At 34.9% G+C, this 20447-nt stretch overlaps 1 protein-coding gene across 10 annotated transcripts in view; it reads left to right on the forward strand.

Moving 5' to 3' along the window:
- Nucleotides 1–20447, forward strand: part of CCDC18 (coiled-coil domain containing 18) — a 112419-nt gene that overhangs the window by 83250 nt on the left and 8722 nt on the right. For 3 of the 10 annotated variants that reach the window (XM_064488725.1, XM_031457611.2, XM_031457610.2), the window contains 2 exons: nt 3623–3677; nt 15307–16493. In XM_064488725.1, the coding sequence (XP_064344795.1) occupies nt 3623–3637 (15 nt within the window). In that variant the 3' untranslated portion in view covers nt 3638–3677; nt 15307–16493. The other 7 variants (XR_010382169.1, XR_010382167.1, XM_064488727.1 and 4 more) reach the window with 5 other exon arrangements.

Raw genomic sequence — 20447 nt, forward strand, 5'->3', positions numbered from 1 at the left:
ATATTTAAATGAAGCATTTATGCCATTAGGTGATGTGCACAAATACTGAAAGGATGAAAAAATTCATTGTAAGTTTTTAATGCTTTTACCCCAGACAAGTTGAGTTGAAACTTTAGATTTTTAATATTAACTTTTGTTAAAGTTACCTATGTATCTGATTAAATATAATCTCTATATTTGAAGACTAATTCTACCTCATATTAGGAAAGTATTTTGAACTCCAGAACAGTGGAGAATGTTTTATGGAGTTCCAAAATTTGTTGTATTCCTTGACTTCCTGGAAACCATTCTAGTAAAAATTATTAAGGTAGCCTTTGTTTTGGTCATAGACTTCCATAATGGCTCAGAATATCTCATTCACATAATTTTTCTACTCCCATTATTCCTTGAGCATATCATACTGAAGAGGCAACTTTATCCCTACTACACGTACCTTACAGACAGTTGGTGTTGTTTATAAGCAGTTAATCTATAATTTGCATACAGAAATAATCTCTTCCAGCTTATGTCAGCTTTTTTTTTCAAATGCCCATTTGCCTCATTTTCAAACATAACAAAATAGGTTTGGTGGCTTAAAAAGTTTAAAAAGTGTTTTTAGAATGGATCCAAGACAAAGACTGTTGGAGCTTCTGTTCATTTCTCCACATTTTTCTGAATGTTAAAAAGCTTAATTTATTATTTATAAGCAGAAAACTATAGAAATATAATGATGTTCTTACTGGCAAAACAAAATTTGGACATTATGAAATTTCAAGTTTATAGCAAACAAGTAAGGTGATAAACAAGACAATTTTCTATAAACCCTGATAAAATTAGTTTTCATCTAGCCTTTAAAACCACAGTTGTGTTTCCTGTTTATCGTTTATTCAGACACTTGATTCATTTAGTATTTATTGAGCATCTACTGTATACTAGGCACCAGGATTATAGAAATAAAACAAAACAAAAACAATCAAAACCCGGTCCAAACAGAGCTTACATTTTAGTGGGGAGATCATCAATGAACAAGTAGATATATGCTGTAATGCCAGGTGGAAATGTGTTATGAAGAAAAGCTGGTAAGAGGATACAGTGTGACTGGGGTACTGCTTTATATAGGGTGATCAGGGAAAGTCTCACCAGAAGGTGACATTTAATCAGAGTCTTGTAGGAAGTAAGGAATTAAACTATCTCATCTCTGAAGGAAGAACATTAGAGGAGAGGGAGCAACAGGTGCTAAAGTCCTGAGGTGGTAGCATGCCTGGCACGGTCAAAAAACAGCTAGGGGGTGTGTGGCTGGTTTATTGTAAATGAAAGGGTGAGAAGTGGGAGATAAGAGATAATGCTGAGGGTGGGGTAGTGGGGTAGGGGTACCCTAGTGATCCTGTAGATCCTTTCAGAACTTGGGATTTTATTTGAAGTGTGATGGGAAGCCATTGAAAGTTTCTGCTTAGGAAAGGGACATGATCTGATTTATATTTTTAAAGGGTCAGTCTGACTGCTTTATGAAGAATGGATGATAAAGGGATAAGAACAGAGATTATCTCGGAGGTTACTTGTAACAAACCAGGCAAGAGATGGTTTTGAGTAGGCAAGGGGGGTAGATGTGGAAGTGTTGAAAATAGCTCAATTTCTGGATATATTTTGCAGGTAGAGCCAGCAGTATTTGATGCAGGTTTTGAGAGAAACAAATCAAGGAAGACTCCAAAGATTTTGGCCAGAGTAACTGAGCATTTACTGAGATGGGGAATAATAGCAGATGATCAGATTCTGAGGCATGGAGAGAATCAAGAGTTTGATTTTAGATATATTAAATTTGAGAGTTCTATTAGATGTCCAAGTGGAGATGACAAATGAATGGTTGAGTTTATGAGACTGAAATTACAAAATTTGGATATCATCAACATATAGTTGGTAATTAGAGCCAAATGCTGGATTAAGTCAGTGGAATTACTGGAGGTTAAAAAAAAATAAGTTCCAAAAACTAAGCCTACTTTACTAAGGCTAAGTTACTTTTAGCATTCAAGTAATTTAAGTTAAAGCTAACTGAGAAGTAAGCAGTGACACAGGAGAAAAATTAGGAGAGTATAATATCCCATAAGCCAAGTAAGAACATTTTTCTTCTTCAAGGAGGATGAGGTCATCTGTGTCAAATATTGCTAAATAAGACGAGGATTGATAACTGATGTCATGTTTGTTAATGTGGAATCAGTTGATGACTTTTTAAAGAATGGCTTCAGAGAAATAGGATAAAAGCCTGATTAAGAGTGGGATCAGAGATAAAGGGAGAGGAACAAATGGAAGCACCAAGAATAGACAGCTCTTTTGATACACAGTACAGCAGAGAAATGAGAGGGACACGATGAAAAGGGAGAGTTTTTCATTTTGTTTTTTAGAGTAAGAGATAAAACAGAATTTTGTATGTTGATGAAAGTGATCCAATAAACAGTGAAACTGAAAACTCAAGACAAGAGAGTGAAAGTAGTAAAATCCTTAAAGTAGGCAGGATCCAGCAGAGAAGTAGAATTGGCCTTGGATAAAAAAGGGAGTTTATCTACTGTACAGGAAGGAAGGCAGCATATAAAGGTACAGAAACATCTGGAGTGGAAGAAACACATGATAGGAGGGGAGAAATTCTGCTATTGTCTTTATTTTCTTAATGAAATAAGAAGCTGGGTTATCAGCTGAGGCATAGCGAATTTATGGTATAACAGATTAGTAGCTAACTACATTGGCAAGTCCATTCATACTAAAGCCTCTAAAACAGCAGTATTTTGCTTTCAGACTCAGACAGAAGCTTCAGAACTCACAAAAAATGCCACATGCACACAATTTCAAGGCATTCACAGACTTCAGGAACTCCTGTTTTAGATGAGAGCAGCAGAAGTGTGAGCTACCTTGCAGATTCACGGTTTTTTAGGAAGTTGTAAGAAGTACTATTTATATCCAGCTTACTTTCAAAAAGGAAAAGTAGTTTACAGAATATGAATATGGTCTGTATACCCTGCAATAAGATGAAAGCTAATGGGGAAAATCAGCTGTGGGGTAACACAGGCGGGAGGAAAACAAGATGAAGCAGGAGTACAGGTAGTGCCCAGAGACAGGTTAACATTTTCAGATTCCTGGCCCCAGAGAAGGCCAAGATGTAAGAGGAATATTTGACCTATAATTTTAGAGTCTTCTGAGGCTCTTCCCTCTATTTTCCTATTTCTCTGTGCTGTGCTACTTTTTTGTGCAAATATTTCTCTTGTCTCCCTCCTTTCCTGCTCTTTTTTTCCCCTCTATCCTCTCTTTCACTGACTTCTTTCATGTGGTCCTTCATTTGCCTATCTTACTGGTGCCCTCAGTTGAACTATAATGTGACACCAGTGTCTAAATGTCTTATTTTTATTATGTCAGCTGTTTTTGTTTTTAAAATAAATTTAGTTTAACCCTTACACTCCCTCCTAACCCCTCCACCTGAATTATTTGCTTTTTCGACCGATGTGGTTTGTTACTGACTTTTTCTGCTTCATATTTTTCAGCTGACTAAATATTTTCCACTCTTGCTTTAAATTGTACCCTTGATTACTATAGTGGGCTTTTAGTCCTCCGTCAATTATTTCAAATACTTCAAATATTAATCTATTATTTTGTATTCCAGGGAGAAAATTTATGATTAAAAGAAGATGCTGATGTGATGAAAAATGGGATTTTTGGTACTGTGCTATATTTACTTATTATATGTAGTTCATAGAAGTTGTTATTTTATTGCTTTTGAATAAATTTTATATCTTAATATTTTTAAAGAAACTTCTTCTAAAGCTTACTTATAGTCTTTGTGAAAAATAATTATTTATTATTTTGGTTTAAACTTGCTGTTTTCCTTGTCTTTTTTTTTATGTAGAAATCATTAAAATGCATAATAAGTGCATTGAGTAATTTATATTTTCAATCAAACTACAATATTGCTTGCTTATTTTTCTAATAATACTTTTTAAAAAATAATATGAATTAAAAAAAAGTAATATGAATTTACAGATCGTTCTGTCATAGGTTCATAATTGTACTAATAATGACTAACTTTTAAGTTTTTACCGTTTATCAGGCACTATTTTAAGTACTTTATATTTGTTTACTCATTTAATCCACAAAACAATCTTGTGAAGTAGATACTATAGGCATACCTTGGAGATATTGCAGATTCAGTTCAAGATCACTGCTATAAAGCAAATATCACAGCAGACAAATCACATGAATTTTTTGGTTTCCCAGTGCATAGAAAAGTTATGTTTACAGTATATGTAGCAATATCTAAAAAAATCAGTGTCCATGCCTTAATTTTAAAATGCTTTATTGCTAAAAAAAATCTAATCATTATCCAAGCCTTCGGCAAATTATAATCTTTTTGCTAGTGGAGGATCTTTCCTCTATCTTGGTGGTTGCTGAAGGTTGGGGTGGCTGTTATAATTTTTCTTTCTTTTTTTTTTTAATTTAACAAATTGCCAGTTTATTCAAACACAACATGTACAAATGCCAAATGAAGCCTAGAAATAAAACAATACTGAAATCAGAGCAAAGGAGTTGTTCTTGAAGTAGCTAGGTAATTGAGGTCTGTCTGATTTCTTCTGGCTTGAGTTGTGTGGAGATGTGTGTTCAGCTTTGATTCTATCAATCTTTCATTTGCTTCTCTGTCAGAAACAGTTCATATTTATTTTCAAATAACTTCGGCCTTTTATTCAGGAAAATAGCACCGAAGAAATGCTCAAACATACGGACTACTATTTAAACACAAGAGGAGAAAGTTATCTAAATTGCCCAGAAGTTTTTATGAAGTACAAATGTAGGTGCAATAGATACATTTTTTTTAAAAATTCATTTTAATAGACTTTAGTCTTTTAGAACAGTTTCAGGTTCACAACAGAATTGAGCAGAAAATACAGAGTTCGCACATAGCCCTCCCCAACCACACATGTATACTCCTCTACCCTCAACATCCCTCATCAGTGTGACATATTTGGTACAATTGATGAATCAACATGGACACATTATTATCAACCAAAGTCCATCCTTTACATTAGGGTCCACTCTTGATGTTGTACATTCTGTGGGCTTTGACAAATATATAATGACATGTAGCCACCACTATAGTATCATACAGAATAATTTCATTGCCCTAAAAATCCCTTGTGCTGCATCAATTCATTCCTCCCTTCCTCCCTCTCCCCAAATCCCTGGAAACCACAATCTTTTTATTGTTTCTGTAGCTTTGCCTTTTCCAAAATGTCATTTGGTTGGAATCGTATAGTCTGTAGCCTTTTCAGACTGGCTTCTTTCATTTAGTAATGTGTCTTTTAAATTTCTTCTGTGTCTTTCATGGCTTGATAGATCATTTTTTTTTACTGCACATATAGTTTTAAATTTACATACATGTACTGTTCATTGTTTCTAAGAACGTTTAGAGGTTTAGCTTTTTAAACTTGCATAGTTATCAAAGGAATAAAGCCAGCCACAAAATAAGAATTAACTCAAAAAGATATATACAACCTGCTATTAACAGCAACATTGTTTATAATTGCCAAGATATGGAAGCATCCCAAGTGCACTCAATAGTTGAATAGATAATAAAGATGCAGTATGTATATATATACATATATATAATGGAGTACAACTCACCCATAAAAAAGGAGATATTATGCCATTTGCAACCCTTCATTCACTTTTTTTTTTCACTTCAAAAACCAGAATTTTGTAACAGGCGGAGACATTTCCATTGCATCAAAAACAACAAAATACCTAGAAATAAACTTAACCAAGGAGGTTACCCGTACTCTGAAAACCGAAATGACACAAAGAAATGGAAAGATTTCTTGTGCTCTTGGATTGGAAGAATCAACACTATCAAAATGGCCACACTACCCAAAGCAATCCACAGATCCAACGCAACCCCCATCAAAATACTCGCGACACTCCTCACAGAACTAGAACAAACAATTCCAAAATGTATAAGGAACCACAAAAGACCCCGAACAGCCAAACCAATATTTTGTAGGTCTTCTTTTTCTTTTCTCTTTCTTCTTTTTGTTCTCTTTTCTTATGGTTTGATGACTGGAGAAGGTCCTTTAACATTTGTTGTAAAGCTGGTTTGGTGGTGCTGAATTCTTTTAGCTTTTGTTTATCTGTGAAGCTTTTGATTTCTCCATCAAATCTGAACGAGAGCCTTGCTGGATAGAGTGTTCGTGGTTGTAAGTTTCCCCCTTGAATCACTTCAGATCCATTGTGCCACTCCCTTCTGGCCTGTAGAGTTTCTGCTGAAAAATCAGCTGATAACCTTATGGGAGTTCCCTTGTATGTCATTTGTTGCTTTTCTCTTGCTAATTTTAATATTTTCTCCTTATCCTTAATTGTTGTCAATTTGATGACTGTGTGCCTTGGTGTGTTCCTCTTTGGGTTGATCCTGTGTGGAATTCTCTGCACTTCCAGGACTTGGGTGACTGTTTTCTTTCCCAGGTTGGGGAAGTTTTCAGTTATTATCTCTCTAAGAATTTTCTCAGGTCCTTTCTCTCTCTCTTCTCTTTCTGGGACCCCTATAATGTGAATATTGGAGCACTTCATGTTGTCCCAGAGTTCTTTTAAACTATCCTCATTCCCTTTTATTCTTTTTTCTGTTCTGCATTAGTGATTTCCATTAATCTGTCTTCTAGCTCACTGATCCGTTCTTCTGACTCATTTAGTCTATTCTTGGTTCCTTCTAGTATATTGTTCATTTCACTGATTTTATTCTTCAACTCTGAGTATTCTTTATATTTTCCAATTCTTTGCTAAAAACTTCACTTTGTGCATCTATACTCCTCTTGAGTTCTTTGAACATCTTGGCCATCATTACTTTAAACTCTTTCTCAGATAAATTACCTATCTCCTCATCACTTATTTCTTCTTCTAGCTGTGATAATTTCTTAAAATAAGGCAATGATGAAGTTTGCCACATTGACTCTTTCTTTAATAAACAGTTCTCTGTAACATACAATGCTGTTTGATAGCATTTTACCCACAATATGACTGCTTTCAGAATTGGATTCAATTCTCTGAAATCCTGCCCCTGCTTTATCAACTAAGTTTATATAATATTTTAAGTCATTTGTTGTTGTTTCAACAGTCTTCACAGAAGCTTCACCAGGAATAGATACCATCTCAAGAAACTACTCTCTCTCCTCATATATAAGAAGCAACTCCTCATTTATTCAAGTTTTATCATGAGGTGGCAGCAGTTCAGTCACATCTTCAGGCTCCACTTCTAATTCTAGTTCTCTTGCTGCTTCCTCCACTGAAGTCTTAAACCCCTCCAAGTCATCTGTGAGAGTTGGGATCAACTTCTTTCAAACTCCTGTGAATGTTGATATTTTGACCTCCCAGGAATCACAAATGTTCGTAGTGGCATTTAGCTTGGTGAATCCTTTCCAGAAGGTTTTCAGTTTACTTTGCTCAGATCCATTAGAGGAATCAGTTGCTATGGCAGCTCTGGCCTTATAAAGTATATTTCTTAAAATAAGACTTGAAAGTGGAAATTGCTCCTTGATCTGTGGACTGCAGAACTGCCCTGGATTAGGCTTTGGCTTAAGGGAATGTTGTGGCTGGTTTGATCTTCTGTCCAGACTAAAACTTTCTTCTTATCAACAATAAGTAACATAAAGTACCTAGAAATTAATTAAATGTAAGACATTAAGAGCTGTGTATTTAAGTTTAAAACACTGCCAAGACAAAGAGTTAAAGAGACAGAGGTATATACCACATTCATGGTATTCAGTATTGCTAAAATGTCAGTCCTCTTTCAAATTAATGTGTAGATTCAATGCAAACCCAAACAAAATCCCAATAGGTCTTTTTGTTTTTAAGAAGTTGACAAGCTGATTCTGAAAGTTAATTGGAAATGTCAAGGACCTAGAATAGACAAATAATCTTGAAAAAGAACACAGTTGGAGGACTTACACTACACTACTTGATTTTAAGAATTAAATTACAATATCAGTAGAACTAAAAGAGTTCATAAATATATCAGTGGAACAAAATAGATTATATATTTGTATGTTATATATGATTTAATATGTATACATATATAATGTATAAAGATATATATTTAATTGATTTTCAGCAAGGCACCAAAGTAGTTCAATGTTGAAAATAAAGTCCTTAGCAGATAATGATGGAACCATTGGAGAAACTTAAGGGGAGAAAAGAATCTCAATCTCTACCTCATATTATGTTTAAAATTGTTATGGTGGACCATAGACCTCTAAATGTAAAGGCTGAAACTAAAAAGATTCTAGAAGAAACATAGAATAACTTCATGACCTTGGAGTAGGTAGAGATTTCTTCAATTTTTTTATTTTTATACAACTTTAACGATTACATTCCATTCACAGTTATTACAAAATATTGGCTACATTCCCCGTGTTGTACAATACATCCTTGAGCCCGTCTTACACCAATAGTTTGTACCTTTTACACCCCCACCCTTGTATTGTCCCTCTCCACCCTCCCCGCTGGTAACCACTAGTTTGTTCTCTGTAAGTCGGCTTCCTTTTGTTACATTCACTAGTTTGTTATATTTTTCAGATTCCACATATAAGTTCTGTCATACAGTGTTTCTCTTTATCTGACTTATTTCACTTAGTATAATGCCTCCAAATCCATCCATGTTGCTGCAAATGGCAAAATTATTTTTTTTAAGCCTGAGTAGTATTCTATTGCATATATATACCATCTCTCCTTTATCTAGTTATCTGTTGATGGACACTTAGGTTGTTTCCATGTCTTGGCAATTGTAAATAATGCTGCTATGAACATTAGGGTACATGTATCTTTTTGAATTAATTGTTTTGGGTTTTTTCAGATAGATAGCCAGGAGGAGTGGAATTGCTGGGTCATATGGTAGTTTTATTTTTTTAGTTTTTTGAGAAGCCTCTGTACTGCTTTCCACAGTGGCTGCACCAGTTTCCATTCCCACCAACAGTGTACAAGAGTCCCCTTTTCTCCACATCCTCATCAACATTTGTTATTTGTAGACATTTTGATGATAGCCATTCAGACAGGTGTTAGGTGGTATCTCATTGTGGTTTTGATTTGCATTTCCCTGATGATTAGCAATGTTGAGCATCTTTTCATGTGCCTGTTGTCCATCTGCACTTCATCTTCGGAAAAATGTCTATTCAGTTTTCCTGCCCATTTTTTAGTCGGGTCATTTGTTTTTTGATATTAAATTATGTGATTTGTTTATATATGTTGGCTATTAATCCCTTATTTGTCGTATTATTTACAAATATTTTCTCCCATTCAGTAGGTCGTCTTTTTGTTTTGTCAGTGGTTTCTTTTGCTGTGCAAACACTTTTAAGTTTGATTAGGTCCCATTTGTTTACTTTTGCTTTTATTTCCTTTGCTTTAGGAGATGGATCGAAAAAAATATTGCTTCAATTTATTTCAGAGTGCCTGTATTTTCCTCTAGGAGTTTTATAGTTTCCAGCCTTATAGTTAGGTCTTTAATCCATTTTGAGTTTATTTTTGTATGTGGTGTTAGAGAATGTTCTAATTTCATTTTTTTACATGTAGCTGTCTAGTTTTCTCCACAGCACTTATTTAAGAGACTGTCTTTTTTCTCTTGTATATTCTTGTATCTTTTGTCATGGATTAATTGACCATAAGTGTGTGGGTTTATTTCTGAGTTCTCTATCCTGTTCCATTGATCTATGTTTCTGTTTCTTGTGCCAGTACCATACTGTTTTGATTACTGTAGCGTTGTAGTATAGTCTGAAGTCAGGGAGTGTGATTCTGTCAGCTCCATTCTTCTTTCTCAAGATTGTTTTGGCTATCCAAAGTCTTTTGTGTTTCCATATAAATTTTTAAATTATTTGTTCTAGTTCTGCGAAAAATGCCATTGGTATTTTGACAGAGATTGCATTGAATCTGTATATTGTCGTGGTAATATGATCATTTTAACAGTATTCATTCTTCCAATCCAAGAACATAGTACATCTTTCCATCTGTTTGTGTCATCATTAATTTCTTTCATCAGTGTCTTATAGTTTTTGGAGTACAGCTCTCTTGCCTCCTTAAGTAGGTTTATTCCTAAGTATTTTATTCTTTTTGATGCAGTTGTACATCGGGTTGTTTCCTTAATTTCTTTCTTTTTGTTTTTTGTTTTGTTTTGTTTTGTTTTGTTTTTGATATTTCATTGTTAGTGTAGAGAAATGCAGCAGATTTCTGTATATTAAATTTGTACCCTGCAACTTTACCAAATTCATTGATGAGCTCTAGTAGTTTTCTAGTGTCATCTTTAGGATTTTCTATATATAGTATCATGTCATCTGCAAACAGTGACAGTTTCATTTCTTCCTTTCCAATTTGGATTGCTTTTATTTCCTTTTATACTCTGATTGCTGTGACTAGGACTTCCAAGACTATGTTGAATAAAAGTGGTGAGAGTGGGCATCCTTGTCTTCTTCCTGATCTTTGAGGGAATGCTTTCAGCTTTTCACCATTAAGTGTGATGTTAGCTGTGGGTTTGTCACATATGCCTTTATTGTGTTGAGGTATATTCCCTCTTTGCCCAATTCTGGAGTTTTTATTATAAATGGATATTGAATTTTATCCAAAGCTTTTTTTGCATCTGTTGAGATGATCATTTGGTTTTTATTCTTCAGTTTGTTAATATGGTGTATCACATTGATTGATTTGCAGATACTGAAAAATCCTTGCATCCCAGGGATAAGTCCCACTTAATCACGGTGTGATCCTTTTAATGTATTGTCGGATTCAGTTTGCTAGTATTTTGTTAAGGATTTTTGCATCTATGTTCATCAGTGATATTGGCCTGTCATTTTCTTGTTTTGTGGTATCTTTGTCTAGTTTTGGTATCGGGATGGTGGCCTCATAGAATGAGCTCAGAAGTGTTCCTTCCTCTGCAGTTCCTTGGGGTAGTTTCAGAAGGGTAGATTTTAACTCTTCTCTAAATATTTGGTTGAATTCCCCTGTGAAGCCATCTGGTCCTGGACTTTTGTCTGTTGGGAGTTTTTGAATTACTGATTCAATTTCATTACTGGTAATTCGTCTGTTCATAGCTTCTATTTCTAACTGGTTCAATCTTGGGAGACTGTACCTTTCTAAGAATTTGTCTATTTCTTATAGGCTGTCCATTTTATTGGAGTATAGTTGTTTGTAGTAGTCTTTTATGATCCTTTATATTTCTATGGTGTCAGTTGTAACTTCTCCTTTTTTCATTTCTAATTTTATTGATTTGATCCCTCTCCCTTTTTTTCTTGATAAGTCTGGCTAAAAGTTTATCAATTTTATTTATCTTTTCAAGAAACCAACTTTTAGTTTCATTGATCTTTTCTATATTTTTAGTCTCTATTTCTGCTGTGATCTTTATGATTTCTTTCCTTCTGCTAACTTTGGGTTTTGTTTGTTCTTCTTTCTCTAGTTCCTTTAGGTCTAAAGTTGGATTGTTTATTTTAGAGTTTTCTTGTTTCCTGGGGTAAGCTTGTATCGCTATAAATTCCCTCCTAGAACTGCTTTTGCTGCATCCCATACGTTTTGGATCATCATGTTTTCATTTTCATTTGTCTCTAGGTGTTTTTTTTTTTTTTTTTGCTTCCTCTTTAATTTCTTCAGTGATCCATTGGTTGTTTGGTAGCATATCATTTAGCCTCCACATGTTTGTGTTTTTACAGTTGTTTTTCTTGTAGTTGATTTCTAGTCTCATAGCATTATGGTTGAAAAACATGCTTGATATGATTTCAGTTTTCTTAAATTTACTGAGCTGTTTTGTGGCCTAGTATGTTGTTTATCCTGGAGAATGTTCCATGTGCATTTGAAAAGAATATGTATTCCACTACTTTTGGATGGAATGCTCTCTGTATATCAATTAAGAACATTTGAGCTGTGATTCCTTGTTGATTTTCTGTCTAGATGATCTGTCCATTGATATAAATGAATGTTAAAGTCTCATACTATTACTGTGTTATTGCTGAGTTCTCCTTTTATGTCTGTTAATATTTGCCTTATATATTGAGGTGCTCCTATGTTGGGTGTGTATATACAGTTGTTATATCTTCTTGAATTGATCTCTTGCTCATTATGTAGTTCCTTTTTTATCTCTTGTAACAGTCTTTATTTTAAAGTCTGTTTTGTCTGATATAAGTGTTTCTACTCTGGCTTTCTTTTGATTTCCATTTGCATGGAATACCATTTTCTATCCTCTCACTTTCAGTCTGTATGTGTCTCTAGATCTGAAAGAGTCTCCTGTAGGCAGCACATATTTGTGTCTTGTTTTTGAATCCATTCAGCTACTTTATGTCTTTTGATGGGAGCATGTTGTCTGTTAATGATTAAATTAATCATCAATATGTATGTTCTTATTGCTATTTTGTTAATTGCTTTGGATTTGTTTTTGTAGGTCTTTCCACCCCACCCCTTTTTTCTTCTCGTCTTTTGTGATTGTCTCTAGTGTTATGTTTGGATTCCTTTTTATTTTTCATTTGTATATCTACTATAGGTTTTTGATTTGTAGTTACCATGAGGGTATTGTATAGTAGTGTCTCTCTCTCTATATATAGATACAGATATAGATATATAGATATACAGACACACACGTGATTGATTGTTTTAAGTTGCTGATTTCTTAATTTCAAACGTATTTTTAAAACCCTGAATTTGTACTCTCCTCTTCTTACAATTACCTTTTGATGTTGTATTTTACATCTAATTGTTTTGTGTGTCCCTTCACTGCTTATTTTGGATATAGACTATTTTACTACTTTCGTCTTTTAACCTCCCTACTAACTTTGTATGTAGATGATTTCCTACCTTTACTGTAAGTTTGCCTTTACTGGTGAGCTTTTCCATTTCATAATTTTCTTGTTTATGGATGTGACCCTTTCTTTTTTGTCTGGAGAAGTTCCTTTAACATTTGTTGTAAAGCTGTTTTGGTGCTGCTGAGCTCTTGGTGGTGCTTGTCTGTGAAGCGTTTTATTTCTCCATCAAATCTGAACAAGAGCCCTCTTGGGTTGAGTGTTCCTGGTTGTAGATCTTTCCCTTTCGTCACTTTAAATCCATTGTGCCACTCCCTTCTGGCCTGCAGAGTTTCTGCTGAAAAATCAGCTGATAGCCTTATGGGAGTTCCCTTGTATGTCATTTGTTGCTTTTACCTTGCTGCTCTTAATATTCTCTCTGTATCTTTAATTTTTGTCATCTTGATTACAGTGTGTCTTAGTGTACTCCTCGTTGGGTTAATCTTGTCTGGGACTCTGTTCTTCTGGATTTGGGTGACTGTTTCCTTTCCCAGGTTAGGGAAATTTTCAGGTCTTATGTCTTCAAATATTTTCTTAGGCCCTTTCTCCCTCTCTTCTTTTTCTGAGACTCCTATAGTGTGAATATTAGTGTGCTAGATGTTGTCCCAGAAGTCTCCTAAACTGTCCTCATTTCTTTTCATTCTTTTTTCTGTTCAGCGGCAGTAATTTCCACTACTCTGTCTTCCAGCTCACTAATCCATTCCTCGGTATCATTTAGTCTACTATTGATTCTTTCTAGTGTATTTTTCATTTCAGTTATTATATTTTTCATCTTTGGTTGTTCTTTATATTTTCTAACTCTTTGTTTAAAACTTCCAACTTCTCACTCAAAATATCTTAGGACGCAAAAAGCACTAATTATAAAAGGAAAGTTAATAAATGACTTGATCAAAATTAAAAATATCTCTTAAATCTCACTATTAAGAAAATGAAAAGGCATACTACACGGTGAGAGATATAAATATATGAGGCAGAAAACTTCTGTTGAAAAGTTGTAAAAACAGAAAACCTCACTATAAATAAAAAATTAAAAAGACAAACATCTCAATTTAGAAATAGTAGACTTAAACAGATACTTCACAGAATAATAAAAAAGACTGATAACACTGAATGATGTGGAGCATCTGGAGTCACTTTGGAAAATTGTTTGGCAGTTCCTTTTAATTTCTACAGACATCTGCTATATGATGCATCAGTACCCGTCCCAGATATTTAGCCAAAAGAAAGGAAAATAAATGCCCACCAAAAAGACTTGTACATTAATGTTCACATTACCTTTTCTCATGTATGGCCAAAAACTGGAAAAACTCAAATGTCCATGAGTAGAAGAATCAATAGGCAACTTGATATATTCATACATGTAAGTACTATAAAAATAATAAACTACTGTTATATAGAATAACTCAATAAAATAAAATTTTTAAAAAGAATAACATGGATAAATCTCAAAAATGTAATGAAAAAAGCTATATACAGAACTAAATACTATGATTCCATTTACATGAATTTTTAAGAACAGACAATAACAATGTAGAATGGAAATCAAAACAATGCTTGTCTCAGGGGTAGGGAATTAAATGGAAAGGGATAGGAATAGACTTTCTGAGATAATAGAAATGTTCTAGCTTGAATAGATTATTTGCTATACAGGTGTATGTATTTAACAAAACTCATTGAAGTTATATGCTTAGAATAGCTGAATTCCACTGTTCATAAGTTCTATATTAATAATAAAAATTTAGATATTTAAGAAGAAGAGATGGGCTTTGAGAACATAGGGATCTGGTTTGATCCTGGTTTCTCCACTTTTATAAGCACATGACCTTGAATTAGTTATTGAATAACGGAACTTCAGTCTCCTTAAATGTAAAATAGAAGCAGTAGCTCCCTCAGAAGCTGACTGTAAGGACGAAATTGGATAACGCACATGGAATGCTAGTGCACTTTCTGGGTAGAGTAGGTGTTCAATAGACGATCACTGCCGTCCCTGAGGCAGTGTGACGGTGGGGTGAAGAGTGTGGCCTCTGGAGCCAGATGACCTTTGAAGCAGTTCAGAGCCTTGCTTTGCTGCCACTTTAACTGTCTCACTTTGGGAAAGTCATTTAATCTCTCTGTGCCTTTGTTTCCTCAGTTATAAAATAAAATAATAACACATGCCTCAAATGGCTATTATGGTTATTAAATAAGTCAATACACATTAAAGCACTTAGAATAATACCTGGCATATAGTAAGTGATCAGTAAATGCTATAAGCTATTAGCTGCTGTTATTATTCATTTTCTTATTCAACCTAAATATTATGATTGTCTGTCACTTCTCTATCACATTCTCTTGCCAAAATTTTAGTTCTTTAGTTACATGGGAAAACTTTACTGAATTCATTACTGTCCTTTTTCTCACTATATTTCTATTTAAGTTGTTGTATATTGTTTGAGAAAAGCATACAACTGTGCTGTGGTGAAGACTATCAATTTTTTCAGTTCTTTTCCGTTTTCTATAATTGCAGAGTTTTAGCTGGGCCCATGGCCAGACTATATTTCCCAGCCTCTCCAGTGATTAAGTTCTCACCGGAAGACTACAAGCGGAAATGAAGTGTACAGCTTCAGGCCTGGGCATCAAAATATTACATATGTGCTCCTCCAAGGTCTTTTCCTTTTTCTGGAGCTGGAATTGCCTGCAACCCAACTTCAACCATGTAGATGAGGAAAACACCACCATAGGAGATGGCAGATAAACAAAATAAAAAGAACCTGGGTGCCTAAGTGACCTGGAACATTCTCCTTGGACTGACTATTTAATGAGAGAGAAATAAACTTCTGTCTTTTTAAGCCACTGAATTTGAGGATCTCTTTGTAAAGCAGCTTACTCTTACCCTAACACACGCAGCTGTAATTTTACACCATTGCCTCCGAATTCTTTGTGTCAACTTCTATCTCTGTCTGGGTCAGGCCTTTACTGCTTCTCTTGAGTCCGGTGTGGCACCCACCTACGGATGCACACGCATTTAGCAGATGCCTTCACCGCCTGCTTCAGGGACAGAATGGTAGCTGTCAGAAGAGAATTCCTGCTACTTCCTACCCTAATTTTATAAACTTAATCTGCACTCAGTTTGCCTCTTCATCGTCTCAGTGAAGGCTGAGTTTCCCTCTGGGTAGTCTGTTCACCTGCATTTTGGATCCCTTTCTGTCTCCTCAGGGGCTTCCCTGCAGTTATTTTCCCCCATCTCTATTGTCAGTCTTTTCCTGTGTACCAGCTTTTTACCATCAACAGTAAATATATCCAAGTCTCGCCTAACCTGAAAAAGAAAAGTATTTTCTTCAGTCTCACATCCTCAGTCTAGTTACCTGTTTTGTCGTATGCTCACATGGCCCAGATTCTTGAAAGAATCCATTAAACCAGCTGTTTCCATTTCGTTTCCCTTCTCCCCTTCTCATTTGCCTGCAAGAAGTTCAGCTTTTTTGGTAGTTTCCCAAGCAGATCCCAGGATCTTCCATGAGTGCTCTATGTCCTTTACATGCACCCTGGCTATTAGTTGTCGTCTTAGCAAAAGAAGCAAAATTACGAATACAAATACCCTAACTGGCCATTCTAAAACATTTGATTTGCTTTAAGGCTATTCAAGAGATGCATGCATAATAGATAAGACCATATTATTTTGTTTTCAGTAGATGTCCAATTCCACTTTGTTCTGATTCCCTGGTATCAGATTATAATTACACATTTGCTTCCCATTCAACTTCTTTTTATTAGTAAAATGATAATACAATCTGTGCCATTATGACTGTCTAGTAAATTTCATTTATAAATTGGCATTTGGGTTAAATATCAGTCTTTGATGAATGATTAGATTTTGTTATCTGCAAAGCTGAGGGTCAAGCCATAGGCCGCGGTAATTTCCTGAGGGAATACTGTGCTGTGACTCTTGTGAGAGATCTGTTAGCTCTGAAAATAACGCCCTGCCGCTTGGTATGCACAGAAAGTGAAAAAAGGGAGGAAAGGTATACACTAATGGGCAGAGTGAGCACATTGTAGCCCTACATCAGGATAAATAAAATAACTTTTTGTTGGCAGAGAATGGAATTGTTCTTTAATCTATGCCTCTCTGAAGGGAGGATTTTTAAGGCCTAGGAGGTACCAAACTTATTTTTTACTTAATGGATAGGCAAAACGACTATAGAATGAAAGCAAAGTATAATTTAAAGGTGAGGGAGTACTAGAACAGTTTTAGAATGAATACAATATAAATTAGGTCAAGCTATGATCAGAAAGAGCTGGGATCACAGTTTCAAACACTTACCAGTGGCCCTGATTATTTAACCAAGCAGTGAAAACCAACGTGGACTCACAAGCCCAAGTCTAAGAGAAACTAGGGCCAGCTAGAAAGAGAATGAACTGCAGCTCTGAGGAAGATGATTACTCAGGGAAGTACAGATACAGTAATGAAAATATCAAAATTTCACTTTACTCTATGTAATATAAAACATACCATTGCCTCTATCAAAACTTGAAGTTTACTTAGGCTAGTAAAAGTTTCTTCAAATGGTTATAAGCTTACTGAAAGAATCCTGTAATTCAATAAATGTCTGGTTTTGCCCTCTGTCCCTGGGACATGTTACAAGGCTGTGGAGAACTGGAAAGATGAGAGAAGTTGGGTAGAAGGCATTCTGACAGCCTAGGATCCTGGGGACCTATTTTTGTCACTCATGACTAAACTTCTAAGGAAACTTTTGAACTTTTTTTTTTGAAGAGAACAGTCCATACTAAGAAGTTTCACTGAGACTTGGTGGAACAAGGCTCATCTGTGAAATGACAGCAGTGGGTGATCACTGGGTCACTGTTCAGGAACAGCTGTACAAAGGTAAGGGTAAGTTGAGAAGTTGGACTGCTGAATGAAACTGGAAAGAGAGCATGATTCACGAAGGCACACAACTGAGTGAGGGTTAAAGGAGAGAGAAACAAATGATTTAACTGTGGGAGATGCTATAGGCCACACCAAGTACTGTAGACAATTCTTTTTTTCCTTATCAGTATTTTTATTTTTATTTCTATTGACGTATAGTCAGTTACAATGTGTCAATTTCCAGTCATGCATATATAATACATATGTTCATTTTCATTATAGGTTACTACAAGATATTGAATATAGTTCCCTGTGCTATACAAAAGAAACTTGTTGTTTATCCATTTTATATATAGTAATTAGTATCTGCAAATCTCAAACTCCCAAATCTATCCCTTCCCACTCCCTTTCCCCCAGTAACCATAAAATTGCTTACAATGTCTACGAGTCTCTTTCTGTTTTGTAGATGAGTTCATTATTGCCCTCTTTCTCTCTTTTTGTTTTTTTAGATTCCACATATGAGTGATATCATGGTATTTTTCTTTCTCTTTCTGGCTTACTTCACTTAGAATGATGATCTCCAGGTCCATCCATGTTGCTGCAAATGGCATTATTTTATCATTTTTATGGCTGAGTAGTATTCCGTTGTATAAATATACCACAACTTCTTTATCCAGTCATCTGTTGATGGACATTTACGTTGTTTCCATTCCTTGGCTATTGTAAACAGTGCTGCTGTGAACATTTGGGGTACAGTTTCAGTAAATTTGGCAGGAAGGGATTGAAAATCTATGAAATAAAACTTACTCAACTGAGTTCTAAAATCTGAGCCAAATCTCTCTCGATGCCACAGTATGATTCCAGTGTAGGCATTTCAGTAGCCTCCTGCACAACTTACTAATTCTCTCATCGTTAAATAGACTAAACAGCAGTGGAACAACAATAGAATCATTTTAACCTAATAACTAAATCAGCTGAATGATGAGTGCTTTAAATGTACTTCTCAGTATTTTTGTAGTCTGGCCATAATTCCATTTACCTTAATAAGTTTGTATATCCTCATATATTGTGATTCGTTTGAAATGTTAATAGCCTCAGCATTTTACAGCAGACACTCTGTCTAAAGGAGTTAGGAAGACAGAAAGCTTTTAGTTCAAGTAATTTTCCCTTGAATAGAGAGCTCAATGAGCCATTTCCTCAAGCTGAAATAAAAGCTGTTTAATGAAAACACAGATCAGATTCTGTTACTAGAAAACATGTTTGTATAACGAACCCATACAAACAGTATTTGATGTACCTAAACTACAATTAAAATTTTTGACAACATTTTAGGTTTCATTTAAACTTTTTGTGTTACCCTGATCAGTATGCTTATTTGCTTGAATATTTTTGAATGGTACTTGTTTTAACCTTCGAATTCATTGCTCAGTGGCTGTTTTTTTTTAAATCACTCAAAGATCACTTTTAATATGTTGTTTTATATCCTTCTAATCTTTGTTTTGATCATAGGGATTTTTAAAAATTATTATTAAAATATAATCGATGCACAAATGTGTTAATTTCAGGTATACTACATCATGCTTTAACATTTGCATACATTATGGGATGATCATCACAATAAATCTAACCATCTGTCCCCATAAGAAGTTATTACAATGTTACTGACCATATTTCTTCTGCTGAATGTTATATCTCTGTGGCTTATTTATTTTAAAACTGGATGTTTGTACCTCTTAGTTCAATTCACCAGTTTTCCCCCACCTACCCACCCCCACCCTACTACCCATTTGTTTTCTGTATCTGTGAGTCTGTTTCATTTTGTTTTGTTTGTTTGCTTACAGATTACACATATTTGTGAGAATATAAGGTACCTGTCTTTCTCTGACTTATTTCATTTAGTGTAATACTCTCTAGATCCATCCATGTTGTCAAAAATGGCAAGAGTTCTTTTTTTTTTTTTTTTTGGCTGAGCAACATTCCATTGTATATAGGATAGATGAATTCATAAAGAACATGTGCATATGTCACATCATCTTTATGCATTCATCTATCAGTGAACACGTAGGTTACTTCCATATCTTAGCGACTGTAAAAAAATGCCACAGTAAACATTGGAGTGTATGTATCTTTTCTAGTCAATGTTTTTGGGGGTTTTTGGTAAAAATCCAGAACTGAAATTCCTGGGTCATATGGGAATTCTATTTTTAATTTTTTGAGAAAACTCTATACTGTTTTCCACATTGGTTGCACCAATTTACAGTCCCACCAGCAGTACGCAGGTTCCCTTTTTCCACATCCTCGCTATCACTTGCCGTTTGTTGTGTTTTTGATGATAGCCATTCCGAGAGGTATAAGGTGGTGTCTCATTGTGTCTGCGTTTGCATTTCTCTGATGGTTAGTGATGCTGGCATTTTTCCTCTATCTATTGGCCTTTTGTGTGTTTTCTTTGGAAAAAAACTCTTATCAGGTCCATTGCCCATTTTTAAAACAGGTTGTTTTTTAGATGTTGAGTTATATGAGTTCTTTGTTTTCAATATTAACCCCTTATCATATACATTGTTTGCAAGTATCTTTTTGCTTTGTTGATAGTTTCCTTTGCTGTGCAAAATAATTTTAGGTTTAGTCCCATTTGGTTTTGCTTGTTTCCCTTGCCTGAGGAGACATATCTAAAATATAATGCTAAGACTGATGTCAAAGTGCATACTGCCTATGTTTTCTTCTTTTTCTATGAAAAATGCCACTGCTATTTTGATAGGGAGTGCACTGAATCTGTAGATTGCTGTAGGTAGTATGGTCATTTTAGCAGC

Source organism: Camelus dromedarius, chromosome 9, assembly GCF_036321535.1.
Source record: "Camelus dromedarius isolate mCamDro1 chromosome 9, mCamDro1.pat, whole genome shotgun sequence".
Classification (NCBI taxonomy): domain Eukaryota; kingdom Metazoa; phylum Chordata; class Mammalia; order Artiodactyla; family Camelidae; genus Camelus; species Camelus dromedarius.